Source organism: Candoia aspera, chromosome 7 (genome assembly GCF_035149785.1).
Source record: "Candoia aspera isolate rCanAsp1 chromosome 7, rCanAsp1.hap2, whole genome shotgun sequence".
Lineage (NCBI taxonomy): Eukaryota > Metazoa > Chordata > Lepidosauria > Squamata > Boidae > Candoia > Candoia aspera.
Window position 1 is genome coordinate 14,877,208 of NC_086159.1, and position 23,598 is coordinate 14,900,805.

A 23,598-nucleotide genomic window follows, 5' to 3' on the forward strand; every position below is an offset into this window, starting at 1 on the left:
TTCTTCTAGGCTGTAGCATTGAACTATTATGAAAAAACAAAGCACCAGAATTAGCAGGTCATATAGTGGATTATTACATCTAACTTGCATTGCAGTAATTGTTATAGCATTTAGAATCTGATATAATTTAAATGAAGTTGACTGCTTAGTGAAAAATCTACATTCTATGCTCAGTTAAGATGATGACTAAATATAAAGATTTAAAAAGGATATAAAGAATTTGTCTTATTTTGATGGCACCATTTTTCATCTAGAGCAGCCTTCCTCCAAATTAGGACTTTTGGCCATGATGACTGGGAAGTTCTTGGAATAGCAGCTCCATGCATCTGGAGGACATCAAGTTAGGGCAGGCTGTCTTAGAGGTAAGGACATATTCTCTTGATATCCAAGACCGAATGAATTCTGCATACTAGGACCTGCCAAGTGCATCTGGCATTCTCTGTTCAAGATGGCTAATAGTTCTACCCTTTTGTTGCTTATCAGCATCTAAATTCTCTTTTAAAAATATGATAAAGCACATTGTTGACAAAAGCTTTCTTAGCAGGAGCCCCTCTGGCCCAAAAGATTATCACCTGGTTCTAAGATTTTGGCTGGCTTTACCAGCTAGACATTTTTGTGCCCTATTAACCCAGACATTACAAAATGTTCTAAAGCAGTAGAATATCCTGTTGCTCCGTAATGTCTTTGAAACTCAGTGTGAAGAGCAGTAGTTTACTGCTTTTCTTCCAGATTCACAGAAAGGTGAAAGAATTAGGTATTCAGATATGCTAGGCTTTCAAAGTGCCTGTCACTGCTTTCAAGCACCCTTGAAGCTCACAGTGAATGCAGAGATGAATCTGCTTACCCTTCTCCCACTTGCCACTGGCATACATATTCATGCACTTGCCCAACACAAGTCTCCACACTGAAATCTCCTATCTTCCATTTTCCAGGCAGAATTTAAACATTCCATTTTAATTAGCTTCTACATATCTATTCCTACTTGTTCCCCAGAGTGCCTGGCAAGTCTGACATTACAAACTTTCATCTTCAACTGCTGCCTCATAATTTCACCACTGTAAACTTAGGCATATAGGAAGTTATGTCTGAATCAGGGAATATAGTTCATATTTTCTTTAAAAAAACTGAACATAGTAGTAAAAGTGAGCATTAAAAGATGCTTTATATAATGCTCAAACTTCAGTGGGAGGAGAGGAAGTCCAGCTTCCATACCTCTTATGAAGGCCACAATAGGGCATAATTTGGTGAAAACTCAGAGAACCCAAGAAGTGGGTCTTCTTCCCATTTCCTTTCACCTGTGCTAGACAGAATTAAATTCAAGCAAAATACTAACTACATTCTCTGGCTTTTAAGAACTCTTTCCTTAAGGCTTTTTACTTAATATTTATGTTTGAAGAAAAATGCAGTGGGATTAACTATATAGAACATATTGTAAAATGGACTAACAATCAGAACATTTTTTAGTAAAGCAGTGTTAAGTCATATAGAAAGTTCAGGGTGAGATGCTAATGAAGGAAGAAATCTGTTTTTGCCTCTACAGAGCGTAATAAACTGTTGATCTTTGAAAGCCAAAAAACCTGATTTTGGATCAAAGGAAAGTAAACTACCTTATCATTATTTTATTTGATCGAGGTGTAGAATTCAGGAGCTCATTAAGTTAACAGCCACTTCTTGATAAAAGAGAACCACTGATAACCTCTGAGTTTTATCTTCCCATTAAGAAAATCATCACTATTGAATAGGAGATACCACTAAGAGAATTTAATTACTATTGCTGGTAATTAATACCAAGGGCTTATTTTAAAACTCCTGCCATGAGTAACGAGGAAAAAAACTCAAAAAGCAAATATGTCAGTAGTTATTGCAGGGGGAGGGGGACCCATCAAGTAGTGATTACATGAGTCAATTTTAACCACCAAGACTTCATTTTGAAAAGCATTACTCTGAGTAAATGATCCCACAGGTAATAATATTTTCTACAGTACTCCATTCCCAATGGTTTAGGGGAAAGCAAACAAGGGACATTACGTGCCAGTTTATTTTATTTATATATATATATATCTCCCCCCACACGGAAAGCAAAGATCTTGCACATTTGGAATGTACTGCACCCATCTATCTAGTAAGCAAACACAGATAGGTTGGAGTGAAAAGATTATTGCTTTAGATGGCCCGTTCATCACAGCAAGCATAAGCTCTGAAGCCATTATCAGACAAGCTGCAGCTGTGCCATTCATTTATCTTGGCCATAGAAGATAATTTATCGAATTTATTATTTGAAAACCAAACACTTTTAATTAAGTTTTTTAATGAAATAAAGCCAAGACCCTATTTCACTGGCTCCCTTGGAGTAACTAAAAATCACATTTTTACAGATATAACAGATTACACTGTAACCCTAAATATTTCACATCTGTGTGAGTGAATTTAAGTTCACCCAAATAAGCTGACTGCAGAATGACTTTTCACATCCAACAACTTGCTTCATTGTTTTGAGGAAGTTGGAACTTCACTTTCCAAGTATTTCCCATAACAACCCAATTAGTTTCAAAGCCTAGAACTATGCCACTGGAATGGGTTTCCAAAGTCATATACTGGAAGAGATGAAATGGAAGAACAGTGGTAACCTAAGAGTGATTCCTTGAAATCTTACATCGATTTCATATGTTCTCTGCCCATAAGTTATAAAATAAGGTTATTCTTCTTAGTTTCTTAGAAATTGGTGAGATAAAGAACTAAAAACAACCTGTATGCAGGAATTTTATGGGATGAATAAGGTATATGTAACAAAAGATACTCATTTGTTTTTCTGTGTATGTTTCTTTTAATATGTTCCTAGGAAAATTACTGTCCCTAACTGATGTATCAGCTGCTTAGCACATAATATGCTAACTTCTCTTAACTGTATTAGGTCAGCTGAAATGGCTATGACTGCAGATCTACTTATATTTTATTTGACTTTGGGACTGCAATAGTGGTGAGACAGAGAGCTCTCTTCTCACTTCTGCATTGCTTTTCATGTCTGAAATAAGGACCTATGCCTGTCACTATAGGTGGAACTCAACAGAGGAACCCAAATAAATATTGGATCTTTTCTATTCACAAACAGTGGGAGGAGTACGGGCTAAGGGGTGAGGACAGAGCACTGGCCCTACCATCTATCCTTATATTCAATCCAATTAACTATGGAAAAATTATATGTGAATAGAATATTTTAATAGTCTCTGGAAGAAGTGTTTACCCTTTTCAGATTCATTAACTCAGAGAAAAGCACCATATTAAATCATTCCAGGCAATCACAAATGATCTAGTTTTTTCTGGTCCCGATGATACCAAATCTGCTCTTCATATTTGTTATATCCCTATAGGCTAGAGGTAACAAATGACAGTAGTGTTATAGATTCTGCAGCAAACTCTTCATGAGATTGTGTATTGAAACGTGATAATATAATTGTAACAAATTCAAGTATTACCATATAAATCTGCAACACAACATTCACTATTTTTGCTGATCGCTTAGTATATTTGGCAGATTTCCTATTCAGGCAAAATGTTTGCAAATATGAGAGGTTTATTATTTATTTATTTAAATTTTTCAGCCACCCACTTCCAGCTGGCTGGTTGAAGGATTCAGAAACTTATCTGTGAAAGTCTGAGCTAACGTAAGTTGTTCTATGATATTTGGAGTTATAAAATGCACTGTGTGAATCTACATATGATTTCAGAGCTTCATTTTCATCTCTTCTAGCATACATGCTTCAATACCCACATATAGAATCTAATGCTGTCTCTATCCCAAAAAGTATCTTTGCATCCTATTATAATGTTGAAATTTAAGTGGAGGAGCTCTATTTCCGGGTTGCCTAATCAGAGTATGGGGCCAATCACACTCAAATCAAATAGTGTAGTATGCATAATTTCTTGTCTAGTATTAGTATTACTGGGTTCTACTAAATATGCTTCTGCAAGATTTCTTCCTATCCTAGGATTTTACAGACAATGGTTTTGCTATTTACTGACCTACTGATGAATCCCAGTTAGAAATGACTGAAAAAAATGCTATAATCTCACACAAATATTCCAATATCCTGAAAATCCCAGTCCCTGGTTGCTTTGTTCCTACAGCGGTACTGCATACAATCCATGGACAGGAGACCTAACACTGTGCTTTCTCCTGAATAAATGTGATCCATTACCAGGGAGTGTCTTAGCCCCAGACTACCAATAGGCAGCACTATCACATTTTAGAGGAAGAGTTTCACTATCTTCTGCATCTACCTTCTTAAAAACAATAACAACAGTGTGACATGATTGTAAACACCTTATGATCATTCCAGTGCTATGCTTGTGAATGTCTGGGCCTACAACGTCAATCCTAATAATGTACAATACATTCACAAACATAAATTTTTGTTTTGTTTTTTAAAGGCAATAGGTTAAAAAAACTGTAAACTGGATTCCATTCCAAGCACACATATTAATACAAGTATTATCCTCTATCTCCAGTCTTTCACCCTGAAAAATATACCTGAGTTTTAGCAGTTAATGAAAGTTTCAAGTTCTTCAAACTTTCTTTAAACCCTGAATGAAACCAAACCCTCTAATCATAAACAAAGCCCTAGTTTGAGACACTCTCTCTTAATTCACTGTGTTATTGTTTGTGACAGCCATACTGCAGGCTCAGACTCAGGACAATTCCACTGTCAACTGAGGCACTGTGTTGCACCAGACCATGGAAGCCAGATGATGCTAGGAAAGAAGGTAAGAATAGAAAGGATGTTCCCTTTCTCCATATCTATTTATATGTGGCTCTCGACTTCTGTGTATTCTTCCTTCCTTAGATTAGCTCTAGAAAAGGATATATGAAAAGTGGTTAGTGCAAGTTGCAGAAGGATTAAAAAACATGAAAATCAAAAAGCAATTCAAAGGACACTAGGTAATATCTCAAACATGTGAATTCATTCAACTGGTTTTGGTTTATAAAACAGGAGCTTCAGGAGCATGTGAGGAGGATAGCAATAGAGGCTTTCTTTATGGGGGATGCAAACAGCAGTATTGGGGTATTTTTGTGGCATGGTATTTCCCTGGAGGGGAAGGTGCTATTGATAGCCTGACTCCCCATTTGTCATATTTCCAACAAAACTCATTAAATCTGAAGTGTACTTTAGTACTAAGTATTAACCCCAGGTACTCAGGTATGTAAGACTGCAATCCTAAAAATCAACCCCATTGATCTTAGGCATAAAATTATACTGTTAATACAGTATATAATCTAGTTGGCTCCGAGATAGTACAATTTCAGACAAGTCTAACAAGGTATTAAATTATTTTATACTAATTTAACTCAAAGACCTTGACAAATCACAAGGCAGCAAAATCATCGGCCCTGGAAAGATATGTTCTCATTTGTCCAGAATGGCCAAATAGCATTTTTTTATTGATTCAATAGCGAGCTGGAAAACCTGTAATTCAAGCCTTGCTTTTGTCGTCAATTTACCAAGTTTCTTTAGGCAAGCCACAAGCTCTCTCTCTCGGTCTGCCTTAGCTTTCCTCTAAAACCCACAAACTACAGTATAATATAAGCATTCTAATACCAAGGTGCCAAACAAATTTGCTATATGAATTATCAAGAGGTACTCTGAATAATCTGAAATGTCATATAAACTCTAAGAATTACTGTTTTTCAGACCATCCCCCCAACCCACCTCCCAGGTCCTGCTGTGCTGCCTCAGCAGGATGTTGAGGAGAGATGAGTGAAGAACACTGGGAGTGTATGCCAAGGGTACATAATCCCAGCAGGGTCACGCAAGGTATGAAAGGCACCCCAGCTGCCCAGTTAAAGCAAGCAGGTGCCTATGTTGGGCTGCAGTGATATAGGAAGTGGCTGGACATGGAAGATTACTTTAGTGACAACAGCAAAAGCATAATTTCATACTCTGCAATAGTAAACCACTCCTGTATTTTACTAAGAAAGCCACACGGATAGAAAATATAACATGATTAACAATATAGCACTAAATGATGGGCTCCTCATCTTGGATGGTACTCAACAAGCTACTGAGGAAGAGCTGAGGATCTTTCATAGCACTAATGGCGTTTATGATGAGGCTACATTAAAGCCTTTGGGATGTCTAGTTGCTGATGCTGCCATGCAGGAATAGAAAATCCAAAGCTGCAAAGACAGAATTACAGTGGGAAGTGGAACGTAAGAACATGGACATGGGAAAGCTCACCCCAGGGAAATATGATGCGAATCAACTGCACAGTGACATCTTAGGCATCAGTGAATTGAGATGGACTAGAACTACATACAAATATATAGCTTTGGATCATTTTCCTCAATAAATAAATGAACAAGTAGAATGTTTTTGATTCATTTGTTTAATTGGGTTCTCTAGCTAGTTTTAGGACTTGCGTGAAGAGATCATGCTTTAGGTCATATTTATGTGGAAATACTGAAAATTTAAAAGGGTTCACAAACTTTTAAACACCACTGTACGTGGTTGCTGAGTCAACACCACGTGTTGACACATGATCAGTCAATCACAGATCATCTTCATCTTGTTTACCAGAAAAAAGTCTCTTAGCAAAAATGAATGCAAGCTGAAAATCTCCACACATACATCATTTAGATATGGTTAGAAAAATATAGCTTATCTTGAGCTTTACTCCCCACTTAAGCAACTAGAAATCTCAGGCCTTTCATACCTACTAATAAGGAAACACTGTCTTCTAAATACTACTCTTCATTTGTACTTACTTGATCTAGAGGCAATGCTGGTGGTTTTTGTGGTTGCAGCTCTTCCAGAGTTGAAGTTGTTGTAGGCACCTTTGGGAATGGAGTTTGTGGCTGGTGTATGTGCATTCTGAAATCACAGAAAACAGAGAAAGAACTACAGCAGCCAGATACCTTCTCATATTTATCTTTAATCTAAAGATAATTAAGGAATCAGGCATGGTCACCTGTTAGATCTCTTGCAGGAGAGAGACAGATAAAATGTAACCCTATTGACCTGTTTGATCTCTCATCAGCTTTTAATTCCTGAGTCAGCGTGTTATCTTGGACTATCTTCACAAGTGGAGGGCACTGTGCTCAGTGGTTCCGCTACAACCTATGAGGATAGTCTCAGTACGTAGCACTGTATAAGGCCTCACTGCAGATTGCCTTTGCTCCTGAGCAGATTGCTAATGTCTTCTGAGGATGTCCTTCTGCATGTGCTGACAGTGCTGTTATGGTTACCGCAGGTGAGCTTTCTCAATGATGGTGCCTGTAAGACCATCATTTAGGTTCCTTTTAAAGACCTATCTCTTAATCAGGCCTTTCCTCCGTGAATATTTTTTGCTTCATTTTTGTTTTGTTTCCCTCACCGTTTAAATTATTTTTTAAAAACCACTGTTTTAACTTACTGATTATATTTTAATGGTTTATTTTAAGTACCTTAGAAATTTGTAATAATGAGAAGTTATATAAAATTATATTTAATGACACTATTTAGCACTTCCCCATGGACTTACCCTGGTGTTCTGTACATATCTGTAGACAGTCCTCCCATGCCGCTTCCACGTCCTGCCTGTTCCATCATTAAGGCCTGAAAGTGTCCCACATTCTCATCTTGGCAACGGTACAGAGGTCCTTCATGAGCAAGGCCATTGGATTGATTGGTGGCTTGATGATGTGGCAAGTGAGCATTTACTGTTGACCCATAACCTCTGGCCTGGAAGTGGGTGGCTGGATGTCGTGATGCATATGGTGACCCTGTCTGCAGCATGATGCCATGGGGTGGGAAAGCAGATGGGCCAAATCCAAACCCAGAGGAACTCACAGATGGCAAGGAAGTGCCGTACAAATACTCTCCTGCTGAAACTAACCTCTGTCTCTTAGTGGTGGCATTATGGTTGTCCAGATCAAGGAATTCTTTGGGACTCTCAGGCCTTTCTTGGGACTCCTCTGCTTTCTCAGCTTCAGGGGACAGTTCTTGCCCATTGGTTGAATCCTCTTTGGTGCCTGCTATGTCTATTTGATTTGGGGAAGCCAAAGTGGTACTAAGCACCTCACAGTTCTGCATGCCACTGCCCACTGTCCCTCTGTCTGAGAAAGGAAGCCTAGCCAGAGGGGAGCGGGTAGGTGAATGCCCAGTGGGGCTTGATGGGTGAGGGAAAGGCTTCTGCCAGTCTGAATAACCCTGTGGACAGGTATAGTAAGGAGGCTGCTGGTAGTGGTGATAAGGAGGGGGCTGAGGATGGTAAGGGTATGGCACTCCTTGGTGAGTACGATAGCGAGGAAAAGTGCCATGGGAACCATTGCTAGGATGAAAGCCCCGAGCAGAAAAACGTTGTGAATGAGATATTGAGAGGGGTTTTGCTCCCATTATAGCACTAAAACCCTGAAATCCTGAACTGATGTGGTATCGTGTGGCTGAATTCGGATATTCCAAGTTGGGCATATAAAGAGGGGCATATTGGCTAGAAGTGCCTCCCATTGGATTTCCACCAACCCCAGCTGGGGTACTGTTGCTCTGTCCCATGCAAGGCACAGTTGCCTCTAACAGATTTTCATCCCCAGTGCAACAAGGCTTTTCTATTATATTAGCAGGTACAGCTTTCCCTTCAGTACCACTGGATGACCCTTCACCTGCAGCATCATTTTCAGGCACAGGTCCCCTCTCCATAACTGTTACAATATCTCCTATACAACTCTGAGATACAGGACTTGTATAGTTGTTCTCTGCTGGCCATGCACTCTTATTTTGTGTTGCTTTTGAACTATTTTTAGTTTCAGAATTATTTCCCTCCCCTTCCTGTGTTAAATTCTGCCTGGAACAATCAATCTGCAATGGGACTTTAGAATGAGGTAGCAGTTTGGGGTATGTCTCTTCTGGAAGACATTCAGTTTTCTGATCCACTTCTGCTGGAAGCTCTGCTGCACAAAGGAAATAGAGGCAGTTTAAGGTAAAGGTAAAGGTTTCCCTTGACGTAAAGTCCAGTCGTGTCCGACTCTAGGGGGCGGTGCTCATCTCCGTTTCTAAGCCTTAGAGCCGGCGTTGTCATAGACACTTCTGGGTCATGTGGCCAGCATGACGACTCGGAACGCCGTTACCTTCCCGCCGAAGCGGTACCTATTGATCTACTCACATTTGCATGTTTTCGAACTGCTAGGTTGGCAGGAGCTGGGACGAGCAACGGGAGCTCACCCCGCTGCGCGGTTTCAAACCGCCGACCTTCCGATCGGCAGCTCAGCAGTTTAACCCGCAGCGCCACCGCGTCATATTCAAACCTCTTTCATCATACGAACTGACACCTCTAGCATATATGCAGGGCTCTAATCCTCAGTATCTAAGGCACAATATTAATTTAGGAATTAATACAATTCACAATTCATTTAGGAAATGCAATGTTATAAGCTTTTCCAGTTTCATTTTATCAAGGATTTATCAATGCGTATATGTATGAACTCATGCAATGCTATACCATAGGAAAGAGGGGCAGGGAAATGTGAATCTGCCTTAGTGTATATCAAAACCATAGCCTATTTCCAATTTCCAATTCTTTAGGTAATACCACATTTGCATGTAACCAAAAGCCATACTATCACCAGTTATAGAAAGTTGTATGCAGAACAAAAATATAACTGGAATGTAACTGACAGCAATCTCCCAAATCTCCTTCACAATTATAGAACAGCGGGTAAAAAGGAAAATTCTTATATCAGTCTTACCCAAACTGTTGCCCATCATGTGTGTTAGAACTACAGTTTCCATGGTCTATGCTGCTCAGCTCAACTTGCTTCGTTCCAATGAAGGACTTAGTAACATTTTAACATTAAATCACTATTTATGCATGGCAAGCATCAAAGCTGACAAACCCCAAAGGAAACCCAAACACCAATGACAATATGGTTTCTAAATAGGTACAGCAGATTATACAACAGAGAAAGTACCCCAGAAAACAAATAGACCTGCATGCAGTAGTCACTATTTAGCCACAGCCAAGCAAGAATATATAATTACCTTGATTGTTCTCTGAATTAATTGTCTGGCTGCCATCTTCAGAATTCCCATTCCTTAATACTGGTTTTGGAAGCTGAATATTAGCAGATGCCACGTGAGTTAATTGTGGGAATGGTCCAGATAAATGTGAGGGAGGAGGCTGATGTGGGTGATAAGGCACACCAGGTGGGCATACCCGGGAGGACAGCTGCTGCATGGCAATCATCTCTGGACTGTCCATCATGGAATCCCCACCCTGGGCTCCTCTCTGAATCTGAGAGACAGACCCAAATAAAGAGGCAGAAATCTGCTGCTGCGTTCTTTGACTGGAGCCTTTTCCTGGATGACGGATATATCCTGAGGGTGGAACTCCATGAGGTAGGAAATTAGACTGCTCAGACCACTGATTTGGGGGCAAAGGCTGTCTCACTGTCCGAGGGTCCATTATGTGACTCAAAGCATGGGGAGACAGAGGAGAGCAGGGGCCCACTGGAGATTTCTTGTCTATTCCCAGGGCTATCTGATTTGCTGCATCATGGTTTCCATTCCACACAGCAGGATGTGCATGGCTTGGATATTTATAGGATCTGTAAATATGGCCAGGGGGAAGCTCTGAGGTCTCTGGTTGTCTCATAGGGGGTCCATTGTGCCTTGAAGAAAGAAATCCCGGCTGGAATTGCCCAGGAGAATACATATTGGCATCTGAGGGAGGGCCGCTCATCCGACCAAGTTGCAGAGATGCAGGATGTGGTCCTATTGTGGAAACATGCATTGGTCCAGCACATCCTTGCTTCTCTGGAGCTGGAAGCCGAGGTCCTCTGTGATCATTCTGACCAACTGGAGGCTGGAAAGAAACATCATTCTTACCAGGGGATGTATCACACAAAGAATTTAAAACCCAACCATCTCCAAAAAGTGCAGGGTAGATCGCATCTCTGTTATACTCAGTACTGTGCAAAAGATATTTATATACTGCCTACCTTCCAAGACTCTAGGCAGTTTATATATTAGCCTAAGTTCTAGAGTAGCTAATGTATCTGGAGTAGCTAATGTACCCATATGTACCCAAGCACTAGTTGTTACCAAAAAGAACTACATCGTTCTTTACATAGGTCCATCTTTGAAAACAGTGTAGAAACTTCAGTAAGTGCAAATTGTTCAGCTGCCCAGCTTTTCCTGGGGTCAGGAAAGCTGAAAATTTAAGAACATGTACTGGCCGTTGGCATATTCCCTACCTGATTCAAAGTCTAAGTGTTAAACTTTAATTGGCTTGAAATCAAATTATCTTAGCAGCAACCATCACTCATGTGATCTTCTATGTATACTTGTGATCCAGATTGCATTTTAACTAATTATTAAAACCAGGATGTTTCTATTCCCCAAGCTGTTTAAAAAGGAATTTTTTCCCCCAAAGGGTTGGAAACATTTAAAACATAAACAAGGCTTCCAGAGTCAGAGAGGATAAGGAAACTCCAGTCAATGGATAGAATATAGCTTTCAGAGCCTTTTCATCCAGCTCAGAGGATGAAACTCTAGTTCCACACACTTCTCACAGCAAGTTTGCTCCCCACTTTGGGGGGAGATGGGAGGTGGCAAAAGTTGATAAATTAAATAAATAAACAAACAAATAAATAATATTTTTCTATGCCTAATTGTAGTGCAGAGGTAGATGGACAATTTTGCAGGGTCACAGTTACTGTTTGGGATGGACTCCTCACCCCCACCCATCAAACCTGCATAGGTTTGGAAATATTCTTCCCTTGAGTCTTCCAAATCTAACTTGCATGCATGCACTGTGCATATGAGTCTGAAGATAGACAAGGTGGCCTACCACATTAACCCTGTCCCCTTCTGCATATGTCCCTCAAAGGATTCCCTGGAAGGAAACAAACTCCTCAGACTGAAAGACATTCCCCATCCATGCTATGCACCTTGAAAAATCTATTCTTCTCCCTCCCTCCCTTCATTTATTTCAGTAGATCCAAAACATTAAATAAAATAAAATAAAAACCCAAAACATTAGACAAGCAGTATACAATTGAATAAAATTATGCATATTAACATTTATTGTATTAATCTGAGATTTCAAAACCAGTATTAAGGTCAAGTCAATATTCAATAATTAACTGAAGTGGCCAATATAATATGAATGAACAATTAACAGAAGGTTCTGTCTAGTCTAAAAATTCTTTTCTTATTAATAGATCAAGCAGAAGCTAATACATTGAAGTCATATATTAAGAGAAACCCAAACTTTGGATTTGGTTGCAAATCTTCCTATCCTTAATGTTTATTGTCTGACTTGCCTTCACAGTCCTCCCAAAATCTTGTAAAAATAAAGAAATAAGCAATTATACTAAAACCATGATTAGCAAATTATTCATTTTTCATTTGCAAACATAAAATAGATAATTATTTTTCACAGACTTACATGTAATCTTTACATGTTTAGTTAGAAGCTCAGTTCACGTGTTTCTTACCTGCATGGCAAAGTGCTGGTGCTGCTGACCTGGCTCACCAGGATGTGGTTCTGGTACTCGTGGTGATCCATATGGTTTTGCTGGATCAGATCCATGTAGAGAGCCAAATGTTCCTGGAATGGGTGGCTTCTGGACCGGAAAACAAAATCACCTATGAGACTTGGCAGAACTTAGAAATTCTCAGTTATTTCAGATACAGGAGCTATCCTGAATTTTTTTTAGTTGAAAATGTCTAGAAGTCTGTTTCTTCCCCTTTAATATTTTCTTTTTAATATATATTAAAAATTATATGGTCAGGGTGAAATCTAGTCACATAGGATAGATTTTATGTCAGACTCTCTGTAACTGCAGGCATCTTCAAACAGGAGTATGTGCAGTCAACAGTGCCTAGGGGTAGATGGTAAACTACATCTCCCTGCATCTCTCACCACTGATCATGTTTCTTAGGGATGTTAGGAGTTGTACTTCAGCAACATCTGGAATGCCACAGGTTGCCAAACCCTGAGCTATGATCCAAGTTCAGCCTCACTCTGACATGAAGCTCATAAAATGACATTAAACCATTCAACCTGACTTACCTTGCATGATCATTCTGATGAGAAAATGGAGGTAAGGGGAAAAACTATATATGTCATCCCCAATGAAGGATATAGGATTGAAGGGATAAAACATCAATTACACACTCTAGTATTTTAATGTCATTATTTCATAGTAACTATATACCTTGTTGGCTAGCGTGTTAGACTAGAACTTGGGAGACCAAGTTCAAATCCTCGCTCAACCATAAAGCTCACTGGGCTTCTTTGGGCCAGTCACTATCACTCAGTCTGACCTATCTTGCAGGATTGTTGCAAAGATAAAATAGGAAGGGGGAGAGAAAACCATGTATGCTGCCTTGAACTCCTGGAGGAAAGGTGAAATATAAATATAATTAATAAATGATAATAGAAAATAAAGTTGCTATGATTAATCTTCTTTCTTGTTCTAAGTATTTAGCCATCACATTTCTCTAACCATTTAAATTCTCATCCCTAGTCCACCCACCCCATGCACTAAAGAAGTTAATGAATCATGAGTGAGCAGATCCAATTGTGATTACTACTAGCAGCTAGGGAAGTAAAATCAATGTAAAATTAGAGGTATGACAATTCTGAAATTACCTCTGCAAAAGTTAAGCAGCGCCCCCCCCCCGCCCCAAAATCCTAGCTGAAACAGATATGGGAAAATAGATGCATCCCATCTTAAAATAATTTTTTCTGGTGCTTTAGCTGCTGTGCCTATGATCTTGACTTTTCTTCTATTCTTCCAAAGTGATAAAGATTGCCTCTTTTTTAAACAGAATATGGAGTGATGGGGATCCAATTGTGTGTTCATATTTTTTTCAAAAAGACTCAATTACGTTGCTCATGCTGAGGAGAAATGATTCACCACCTTATATGAGAGTGTAACTGAATGTTGTATTTGAGGCTGAATTGGAAATTTCTCCCCCAATCATACAGATCAGTGATCTAGACTATAATTGGGAGTGAAGTACAGAGAATGTACTTCACAAATAGCTCATTTGTTGAACAATTTGGAGTAAAATGGTCCATTGCTATTGGCCTGAAATATATTGCTTTGAAAGTGAGTATAGTCTATGAAATGGGTCTCAGTGATGGGTAGCTATACAAGATGATCTTTTTTTTTCAGAGTCTGATACTTAATAATTCATTTATTTGTAAGTGTTAAGACTGAAAACAATCTTCTGGTCCTTATACTTTTCAGGCATAGACAAACTATGAAGGAAGAAATGAGCAATGTAAACACTAGAAGAAGACTTCAGTATAAACGACAATCTAACAAGCAAATGGAAAAATTGAACTTAGGATTGGATGCCTAATGTTATTTCCTCTATCCCAAAGGGATTTTTTTTCCTCTTCTCTTGCTAGAATGATACTTACTATTTGCCCAGAATTGGATACACAGCTGGGCATTCCACCGTAGTGATGTGAGCGCACAAAACCTCGGCCATTAGAAGATGCCAACTTTCCAGAGAGTTGAACGGAATGGCTACTTGAATCTTCTGCCGAGAAAGAGAAGGAAAAGGAGGAAGAAATGGGAACACGATGTTTTGCCTTATGAGGTGGAAGTTTTCCTCCATTTTGTACATGTGGTTGCTTTCTGCTAGATCCTTCAGAATCTTTGGATCGGGTCCAAACATTTCCTGTACTAGAACGTATGGTCCGACGGTTTCTTTTCTCTCGCTTCCCATCCTCTCTGATCCAAAACTCATCATCTGTGTCCCCGTCTTCTCCAGGGAAGTGCTTCATCATTGCCCGATGGAAGCATCTCTCTAAGTTATAAGCCATTTTAGTGTATTCTGTGTTTAAACAAGCAAATGAAAGAAAGTCACAGAGGTACAATCTTTCTCAGTGTTGACATTTCTTTCCTAATTAGATATTACATTCAGAATCTATATTATTCTTTCTTAGTACTATTAATTGGGAAGAAAAATAAAGACTAACGCCTGGTGAAAGGCCATTAGGAACAACAGGAGTTCACAATGAACAGGAGATACACATTTATTACCACCACAGTTCCCAATCCTTTTTCTTATAGTAAGTCAGTGTTTTCCTATTTCTACTCAGTATTTGTTTTACTTTCTCCCATCCTATCCCACACCATAGATATCAGCTAGAGAGAAAAATTACTTTTGGAAGTAGTCAGTTTTTATATTGTATGTACAAAATGCAGAGTTTAATTTTTTTCATATATTAATTGTGAATGAATAATTGTGGGCTTTCTCCTCTAATCCTATTTATCTCTACAAGAAGTTTGAAAATAAATGGGCTGTTTTCCAAGTTACTTGCATCTAACTGGAATAACTTGCATTCCTATATTCTTACCACTATTTTCACCATTGTATTTAAGGCAGTTCCTGAACATAGTTTTCATGTCACCCACAAATTCTTCCTTGGTATAGTACTGGCCTCCATTTAGCTTCTTCTCCATACTGGAAATATCCATAGGAGCCTGAAAATATCATAATAGATTTTGAAATATATATCCTGATATTATCATTACGGTAGGTTCCATGCTATCCATTTAAAAGATGATTTGTTCTTTACCTTAATGATCTGGTAGTAATTTGGGGCATATGATTCATCAACTGGCTCTAGGAATGGCCAGGAGTCCTTGTGAGCTTTTACCACATCTAAAACTGTCAGGAAATAAAATGGAGTAAAGTGTTACTCATACAAACAGGAAGCCAATATTTTATGAATAAAGAGATTATCAGAAGCTTAAGCCTAGAGTTGGAACTGACCTTTGTACATGGCAGTGAATTCATCATCCAATTCAAAGCTGTGAAGGTGAAAAACAAAAATGAATACGAAGTCTCTCAAACCTTGTCTTTCTGTCAACTTTGGAACTTGGTAAAAATTTAAGCATTAAAATTCAACTCCAGCAACTGCAATCTCCTTTTCAATTCATATAATTCCATTCATTTTTAATTCTTATAATAATATCTTTTCTGTAACTTCCCTTCCTGTCTCTTTCTTTTTTCTTAAACATTTTGGATAAGAATATAAACCATGAAAAATGAAAGACTTAGAATAAGAGTAAAAACACAATTAGTAAAATACAAATGAGTAAACATGGAGTCTAAAATATCATAGAAGTTACAGTTTTTCAATATATCCTTAATTACTTATGAAGTTATGACATTCTTTCCTGTCTCTGACATAAGAAGTGGCATAGATCGGGATTATATGTTTGCATTTGTAGACAATGTAATGTAATATACTTACAAGTCCTTGGTCCTCTTCTCTTCCCTAGCTGGTGAACAGGGATCTAAGTGGGAAAGCTCAAGGGGAAGCTCCTTTCCCTGGGCCAGCAGCCAAGCCCGCTCTTCTCGAAGTTTCCTTCTCTTGGCTCGTTCTGCTCATGGAGAAGAAAGGCATTACATTCCTAAAGGAGCTTTCTTGCACAAAAATCCAAGGGGCTGCTTAACTGTGGGAAGGCAATTTTAGGATTAAGGTAATTTTCTTTCTTTTATTCCTATAGAAAAAAGTATACAAAATAATATATACTACTTGAAACTTCTCAATATGGAATAAGGAGATATTTTAAAAGGATGATAAAAAGTGAATGCAGGAACATGGTTAAAACTGGACAATTTACTCTTAGTGGTAAAAAAATGTTAAAATTCTTCTGATGTCTCCTGATAGGCAAAGGAAGTATATTTTGATCTTACCACTGCTATACTGAGAATGGTCGAGGAAAAATCCCTTGAATACAGAGAAGGCAATGGTCTAGTAGAGAGCCAGTTTGGTCTAGAGGTTAAGGCAATGGGCTAGAAACCAGGAGACAGAGAGTTCTAGTCCCACCTTAGGCATGAAAGCTGGGTGGGTGACCTTGGGCCAGTCCCTCTCTCTCAGCCCAACCGCCAGTCAGGCATGGTATGAGAGTTCTAGTTCTGCCTTAGGCATGAAAGCTGGCTGGATGACCTTGGGCCAGTCCCTCTCTCTCAGCCCAACCGCCAGTCAGGCATGGTATGAGAGTTCTAGTTCTGCCTTAGGCACGAAAGCTGGCTGGATGACCTTGGGCCAGTCCCTATCTATCAGCCCAACTCACCTCACAGGGTTGTTGTTGTTGTGGGGAAAACAGGAGGAGGAAGGAGTATTTGGTATGTTTGCCACCTTGAGTTATTTACAAAACTAATAAATGTGGGATATAATAAATAAAAAATAATACTGTGCCAGTAAAACAAAGAAGTACAGAAGTTGAGAGTCTGTTTTGTCTTTCCACCCTCACACCTTCAGCATAAGTCGTTGAAAATCTACTTTCCTCCACCCATGACAGATGTTTTCAAACCCAATTCAAGCTCTTTTTAAAAACGGTGCACATTTTATTTCACTAAGGTGATCCACGTGCCTTCAACAGCCTTGACTTTCTCCTCCATTTCTCGTTTCCTCTCCTCCTTCAGCATTTGTTCCTGTTCCTTCTTCTGAACTGCCAAAAGGATCTGACGTTCTTCCTCTTCTTCTTGACGCCTCTGCTTCTCCATTCTACTAAACACGACTGGGGTCACCTGAAGAAAGTGATACATACATTTAGCTATTTGGTCCTTATTTTGTTGCTGTCCAAAGAGGTGGTAGTGAGGTATATAGTTCTCTGAATTTTATCCTATAAAGATAAAAACTATAAGGAAGGTTAAACTATAAGGAAGGTTAGATATTAGTATGTCCAAGATAAGGTCCAAAGCACCTCAAAGCCACTTTTGCCCATACACCCTAAGCTTTCAACCTTTATTTTTAGTTCTGTTTATAGATCAATCATGCTATAGATCATAATCCAAAATCTGTATCTATCAACATATCTGTCTTATTTTTAGAACTTCAAAGCAGTTGTTGTTGCTGTTAATAGATAGGTTGGGTCTACCACCCAAGACCTGTGAAATGGAAATGTTATTGTCCAGGATTGGCTGTAAATCATTGACCATGCATTTGAGTGGATTGTTTCTGCTGTTTCAATCTCTTTTGTCCATGGAAATTAGCTCTTTTGGTCTATTTTTAAGTGTACTGGATGGGTATTGCACTTTAGCAAATGGCTGATTTAAATGTGTATTACAGTAGAATCTTGGTTAACCTGAACACAAGCAACGAGCACTCTCAAGCAACTGGCAAAAAATGAAGATTTTAAATAAAAATTTAAATAAAATCAGTTTTTAGCAGAAAGATAGGTTTAAATTTGGTGCGCTGTGCTGCACCAACCGCCCACCCCCCCAGCAGAAAGGCAAGCCCAAACCCAGTGCACTGTGCCACACTGACCTGACCACCCCCAGCAGAAAGGCAAGCCCAAACCTGGTGCGCCACGCCGATCCGATCCCCCTCCAGCAGAAAGGCAAGTCCAAACCTGGCGGTCTGCGCCATGCTGACCAACGCCCGCTCAGCAGAAAGGCAAGTTCAAACCCACCTTTTTAAAGGTAAGTCCAAACCCACCCCTCCACTAGAGAGGGACTCGATCGGGGCAGTGCAGCGCACCAAGCCCAAATCCACCCCCCCCCCCGCCAGAAAGGGACCGGACTGGCACGGTGTGCCAAGCCCAAACCCACCCCTCTGCCAGAAAGGGATCGGCCAATCCCTCTCTAGCAGAAAGGCAAGTCCAAACTTGGCGCGCCTATTTTTAATACTAACCCTCAAGCAACCAGAAACTACATTTATCCGGCATCTACCAATCCCCATGGGTGCCAGTTAACCAAGATTCTACTATATTAGTATGTTCGATGGGTCTGAGCAGATGATACTATAATGAATGTTTGGCTATAGATTTTGCCATGCATTTGTATAGAAGCTAGAAGCATGAAGTATAGGCAGTGTTCATTTGGTTTCCTGTGTAAGGTGGCACTTAAGTGTCCATTCAATGTATAGTTTCATGGCAATAACCATAAAATTAAGCTATTGCATGAATAGGTCTAGTTTTAGCTTGATGGTAGGATGGAAATAAAGTTTTGATGGAATTATGCCAAAGCCTCTTGTATTTCAGTCCAAATAATGAAGACCTTGTAAATAGCTTTCAAATCTCCCCACAAACAGCTTCTTCCAGTCAGTCTTACAAACCTTCTAAAGAACTTCATAATGTGTGGCGGAGCTGACCAAGATGTTGGAGGGAGACCATGTTGTAGTTCCCACCATACTTATAACTCTCATGTGCACAGGTTAAACCTGCAAAGCTATATAATATATATGGAAGAAACATTCCATCTAAAATCAAATGTAGCATAACCAAGGCAGATTTACCATATCTGTGAAAACTTGGTGTTTGGTACACAATATTTTGTAAAAATTAATGCTTAGGTAGAACTTCCGCAATGCCCTTCAGGTCTTAGTTTATCATTAATTTAGCAGAAAAGTGTATAACTTAGCCATTACTGCTTCATTTTTTCACCAGCCTGCAAAAGGGACTTAAGGAAACACTGATAAAATTCCTGGGAAGGCAGTCTAGATTGCAGTATAAATATCCTAAGGGCCTGTGTCATGGCAGAAGTGCTATTCATTAATGACAGCTTGAAGTATTGACTAGATGTTGGTTGCAACTGTCTTTTCTATTGGGGTAGAACACTACAAATAGATGGAAGTTACAAAGAATCACAGCACTTCGGTTGCTTTAAGATATTGTAGATCCTGGGAGAAAAGTGCAAACAGAAAAGAATTGGATGTAATACCTGCATCAGAATGCTAGGCATCTTTTGAGCATAATCGTATCCACCAGGATAAACTATACATTTAAACTAGTAGTACCACTGTATCCAATTAATGTACATAGCCTAAGAGAATAGCTTATAGAAAAGCAGAGCAATTAAGACTGAAAAGGCCTTAAGTTGTTTCGTCCATTTTCATGTGACTGTTCACTGGACTCTCCTTAAAAATGTTTTCAGATACAGTAATGCTTCTGTTGCTGTTCAGCAAATGTAAATATAATTTAAAAAATGCTAACCCTACCTTAATAGGACTTTCTGAGGAATTATTGGTGTTAAGCATACATATACCCAAACATACATATTCCCCCCTCCCACCCATGTAAGCAAATCAGGGATTTATTTTTCAGGCATTGCTGATTAAACCCAAAATTGCAGTTTCCCACTTACAGGTGGTCTTCGCTTAACAACCACTCATTCAGTGACCATATGAACTTACAACACTGCTGAATTACAACTGGTCCTCATACTTAACTCGTACTTACTTCCCGTGGTCATGTGATCACCATTAGTGACCTTCTTTGCTGGCTTCCTACAAGCAAAGTCAATGGGGAAGCCAGCAGGAGGTCGCAAATGGCTATCATGTCACATCCCTGCTTAACAACAGTGCAGGATTTGCTTAATGATGGCAACTGGAACTGCTGGAATTTCTGTCACAAAGCAGTGCGGTCACGTCACATCGTGCTTTATGATCACATCACTAAGCGATGGAAATTCTGGTTCCAATTACTGTTGTTAAATGAGGACTACCTGTATTTCTCAAGAGCCACAACTTCAATGTACTGAGAAATAATTGAAGAGAGGAGTGCGCACTGTTGGGCTATACTGTGTGTTTACTGCACTCCATGAATCTTTAGGTGTATTCCATGTTGTCTTCAACATCATTTTTCCCAAGAGAAAAGCTGAACAAGAAAGGAAGTGTGTGCACTGTTAGGAAAGGGCTGTACAAACCACTGGAGGGGTGCTTTGCAAAGGGTCCATTCTAACTGGCTTTTCAGAGTGTTGAGGGGGCTGCATCTTTTTTTAAAGGCCCAGTACAGCCAATCTGAAACTGCTTCCTACTCTGAGCACTTTTCTCTTTGCCAGCAATCTTGGCATAAGTATTATCTGTTAATGTAAATATATGCCCCTACAGACAGATGGCTATCTATCTAGCCTTTGCCTGAACACCCAATGTAAGGGAGTGTGCCGGCTCTGTTAAACTGCTTTTACTGCTGGGAAGCTTCTTCTAACTTTCAGTCAAACTCCGTACTCCACATCCTGAACTGAGAGAGAAAAAGTCCTGGGATGTGAAAAGCTTTCAGACAATTTTTTTCCTAAAAAGATTATTTATATAAAAGTATTATATATAATATAACTTTCTCTTTTAATACCAAGAATACTGTTTTATTCTGTCTCTATTAAAAAATAGAGGATGTACTAGTACCAGTATAGGAGTGAGAGGAGACACATTTAGCATTAAAAGATCTTTATGTGATTTCCATGTCATAAACATATCTTGAGTAAGCCTATTTAGTTAACTATTTTACAGACTGCAAAACACTGTTTTAAAAGTTTACCACCTACACCAATATTTTCTAGTTTTACCCAGCTCTATTTACAGCTTCCATTATTAAAGACATCATGCATTTAAACTGAAATGTGTGAAGATACTTTAAATTTGGAATTTCTCACCCTTTCTTATTAATACACGAATATAGCAAGCCATCTTCTATTAAAGGCATTTTTGAACTAAAACAGAAAAGCTCAATTTTATGTTGTCAATCTTTTAACTGTTTATTAAGAAAATTAAGACTGAAATAAACATAGCAGCTTTGATAAAGCAGACATTTTAATAGCTCCAATTTTATTCCAAAATAAACAAATTGGTTTTAGACCATCTGATCATATTCTGTGTAATTGTTTTTCAAACATAGTCATAGTCAGTCTGTCAGAACTTTACAACTTTATAATCTGTATACTTAAATCCTGAAAGTTTTTATGCATAATGGGAATTGCTATTGATTTAGAAGAGAAAGCTTGAATATTAGGTATATGGAAAAAGATACCATCAGATTTTTAAAAGCTATTTATTTATTAATCCAGAAAACTTCTGCAAATTTTGCATCTCTCTTTTAAGTTTGAAAACCACCTGAAGTGGAAGAGTTATCATAGGAGTCAATCATCTACAAATAAATTCAACAAATAATCATTCTCTCTCTAGTCCTATTCCTTTATTTCCCCCACTATTTCTTAAAGCTATCATCTTTGGCTTCATAACTATTTTATTTTAGCTTATTCATAAAATCTGTAAGATTGCTCTGGGCAACATATAAACACAAATTTATAACAATAATGAAAAAAGAAAAAAATTGGCCCCCTGGAAGGAGTAAAGCCAACACTATCTCCAAATACAATATTCCCACCCAACCCAATTCAAAGTGTGGGAAACAGCTGGGTTTTAAGGGGCTGTTGTTGAAATTGTTGAACAAAATTAATGTAGAGGCATTACAAATCTCTGGAGGGATGCTGTTCCAGAGAGCAAGCATTAGAACAGTGAAGGTTCACTTCCTGGATCCCATCAAATGACATGCCATGCTGCCCAGAGCATGCCAGCTTTGCCAGATCAACAGGGCAGAAATTATAGGAGACAGACAGTCCCTCATATAGCTAGGTCTTATGCCATGAAGGGCTTTATAGCTGATAACCAGCACCTTGAATTGTACCCGGTAGCCTTCTGGTAGCCAGTGAAACTCACGGAGCAGAGGTGTTTCATATTGCAGTACGCCAAAAATTATCTATGCTGCCGCATTCTGTAGGAGCTGCATCTTCCAAGTGGTATTCATAGGCAACCCTACATAGAGACCATTGCAACAGTCCACATGCAAGGTGACCAAAGTGTGAATCTGTCCAGTGTGACTCCAAAAATAGGCAGTCCAGAAGGATACCATGGATAATGGTATCAAAAGCTGCTGAATGATCAAGAAGAGCCAGGGCAGTCGCACCACCCCCTCCCAGCTCCACCAGAATTAATCCACAAGCACAACCAATGCTGTCTGTATGCTATGTCTTGATCTGTAACCTGACTAAAACAGGTCCAGACAGGAAGATAAGGTGGGAGCCTGGATGAAAATTGTTCAGAACTACTGGATCCAGTTATGGTTCCTTAAGGAAAAGCATACCACCATCTTCTTCAAGGCTGATGGAACCACCCCCTACCTCAGTGCAGTCAATATATTGCATGGACCTGACCACATGCCACCTCCTGGAAGGCCTTCATAAACCAGTAGGGACATCTAATAAACAGATGGTTGGGTTAACAGTCCTGAGTATCAAACTCATTCCAGTAATCATGCAAGACCATAATTCCATCATCTTGACATGACTTGACCAATCAGATTATCTGCCAAATGCCTAGAATATTCTTCACAGAGGCCCTGCAGATGGTCCTGTGATTCTTTTCTCCCTAGTAAGGAACAAGTCACTTTGAAGAAGTGGCTATTGGTAGATGTGAGTCAGTTCTCAGAGAACCACGGAGTACCCCAGATTAATGCACAATGAAAAGCCACAGAGGAGTAATCTGATCCAAGGCCCTTGTCATGTGCCCATTTAAAGCAGTGAATAAGACCTTAGTCAAAGTGCCCATCAGATCCTAAGGGAATACTCCAAATTCCCTCTCTGTCAGGGTCCATTTATTATTAGTCACCTGGGGTGGATCATTCTAATAGATCCTACCTCCTTGTGTCCTCTACTACCAGATCACAACACAACTACTCTGAGACAAAAACCAGATCTAGCATGCAATCTCCAGCATGTTATCAGGCCTTCAATAATTTGAGTAAGCTCCATGGTTGCCATGAAATACTGATCTGATCCAGACTAAATGTTACATTGGGGGGAGAGGGGGGAAGCAAGT

The 23,598-nt window shown here is 39.2% G+C and overlaps 1 protein-coding gene across 1 annotated transcript in view; it reads right to left on the reverse strand.

The window, feature by feature from the left end:
* Positions 1–4,218: 4,218 nt before the first annotated feature.
* The window catches only part of LOC134501211 (chromatin remodeling regulator CECR2), a 127,224-nt gene continuing 107,844 nt past the window's right edge, over positions 4,219–23,598 (reverse strand). The window contains exons 9-19 of the mRNA XM_063308826.1: positions 17,381–17,537; positions 16,255–16,384; positions 15,771–15,808; positions 15,574–15,665; positions 15,352–15,478; positions 14,407–14,825; positions 12,467–12,595; positions 10,008–10,830; positions 7,516–8,920; positions 6,761–6,866; positions 4,219–4,281 (exon numbers count right to left, since the gene is read on the reverse strand). Coding sequence (XP_063164896.1) covers positions 4,219–4,281; positions 6,761–6,866; positions 7,516–8,920; positions 10,008–10,830; positions 12,467–12,595; positions 14,407–14,825; positions 15,352–15,478; positions 15,574–15,665; positions 15,771–15,808; positions 16,255–16,384; positions 17,381–17,537 — 3,489 coding nt within the window. The remainder of the gene's footprint in view (positions 4,282–6,760; positions 6,867–7,515; positions 8,921–10,007; positions 10,831–12,466; positions 12,596–14,406; positions 14,826–15,351; positions 15,479–15,573; positions 15,666–15,770; positions 15,809–16,254; positions 16,385–17,380; positions 17,538–23,598) is intronic.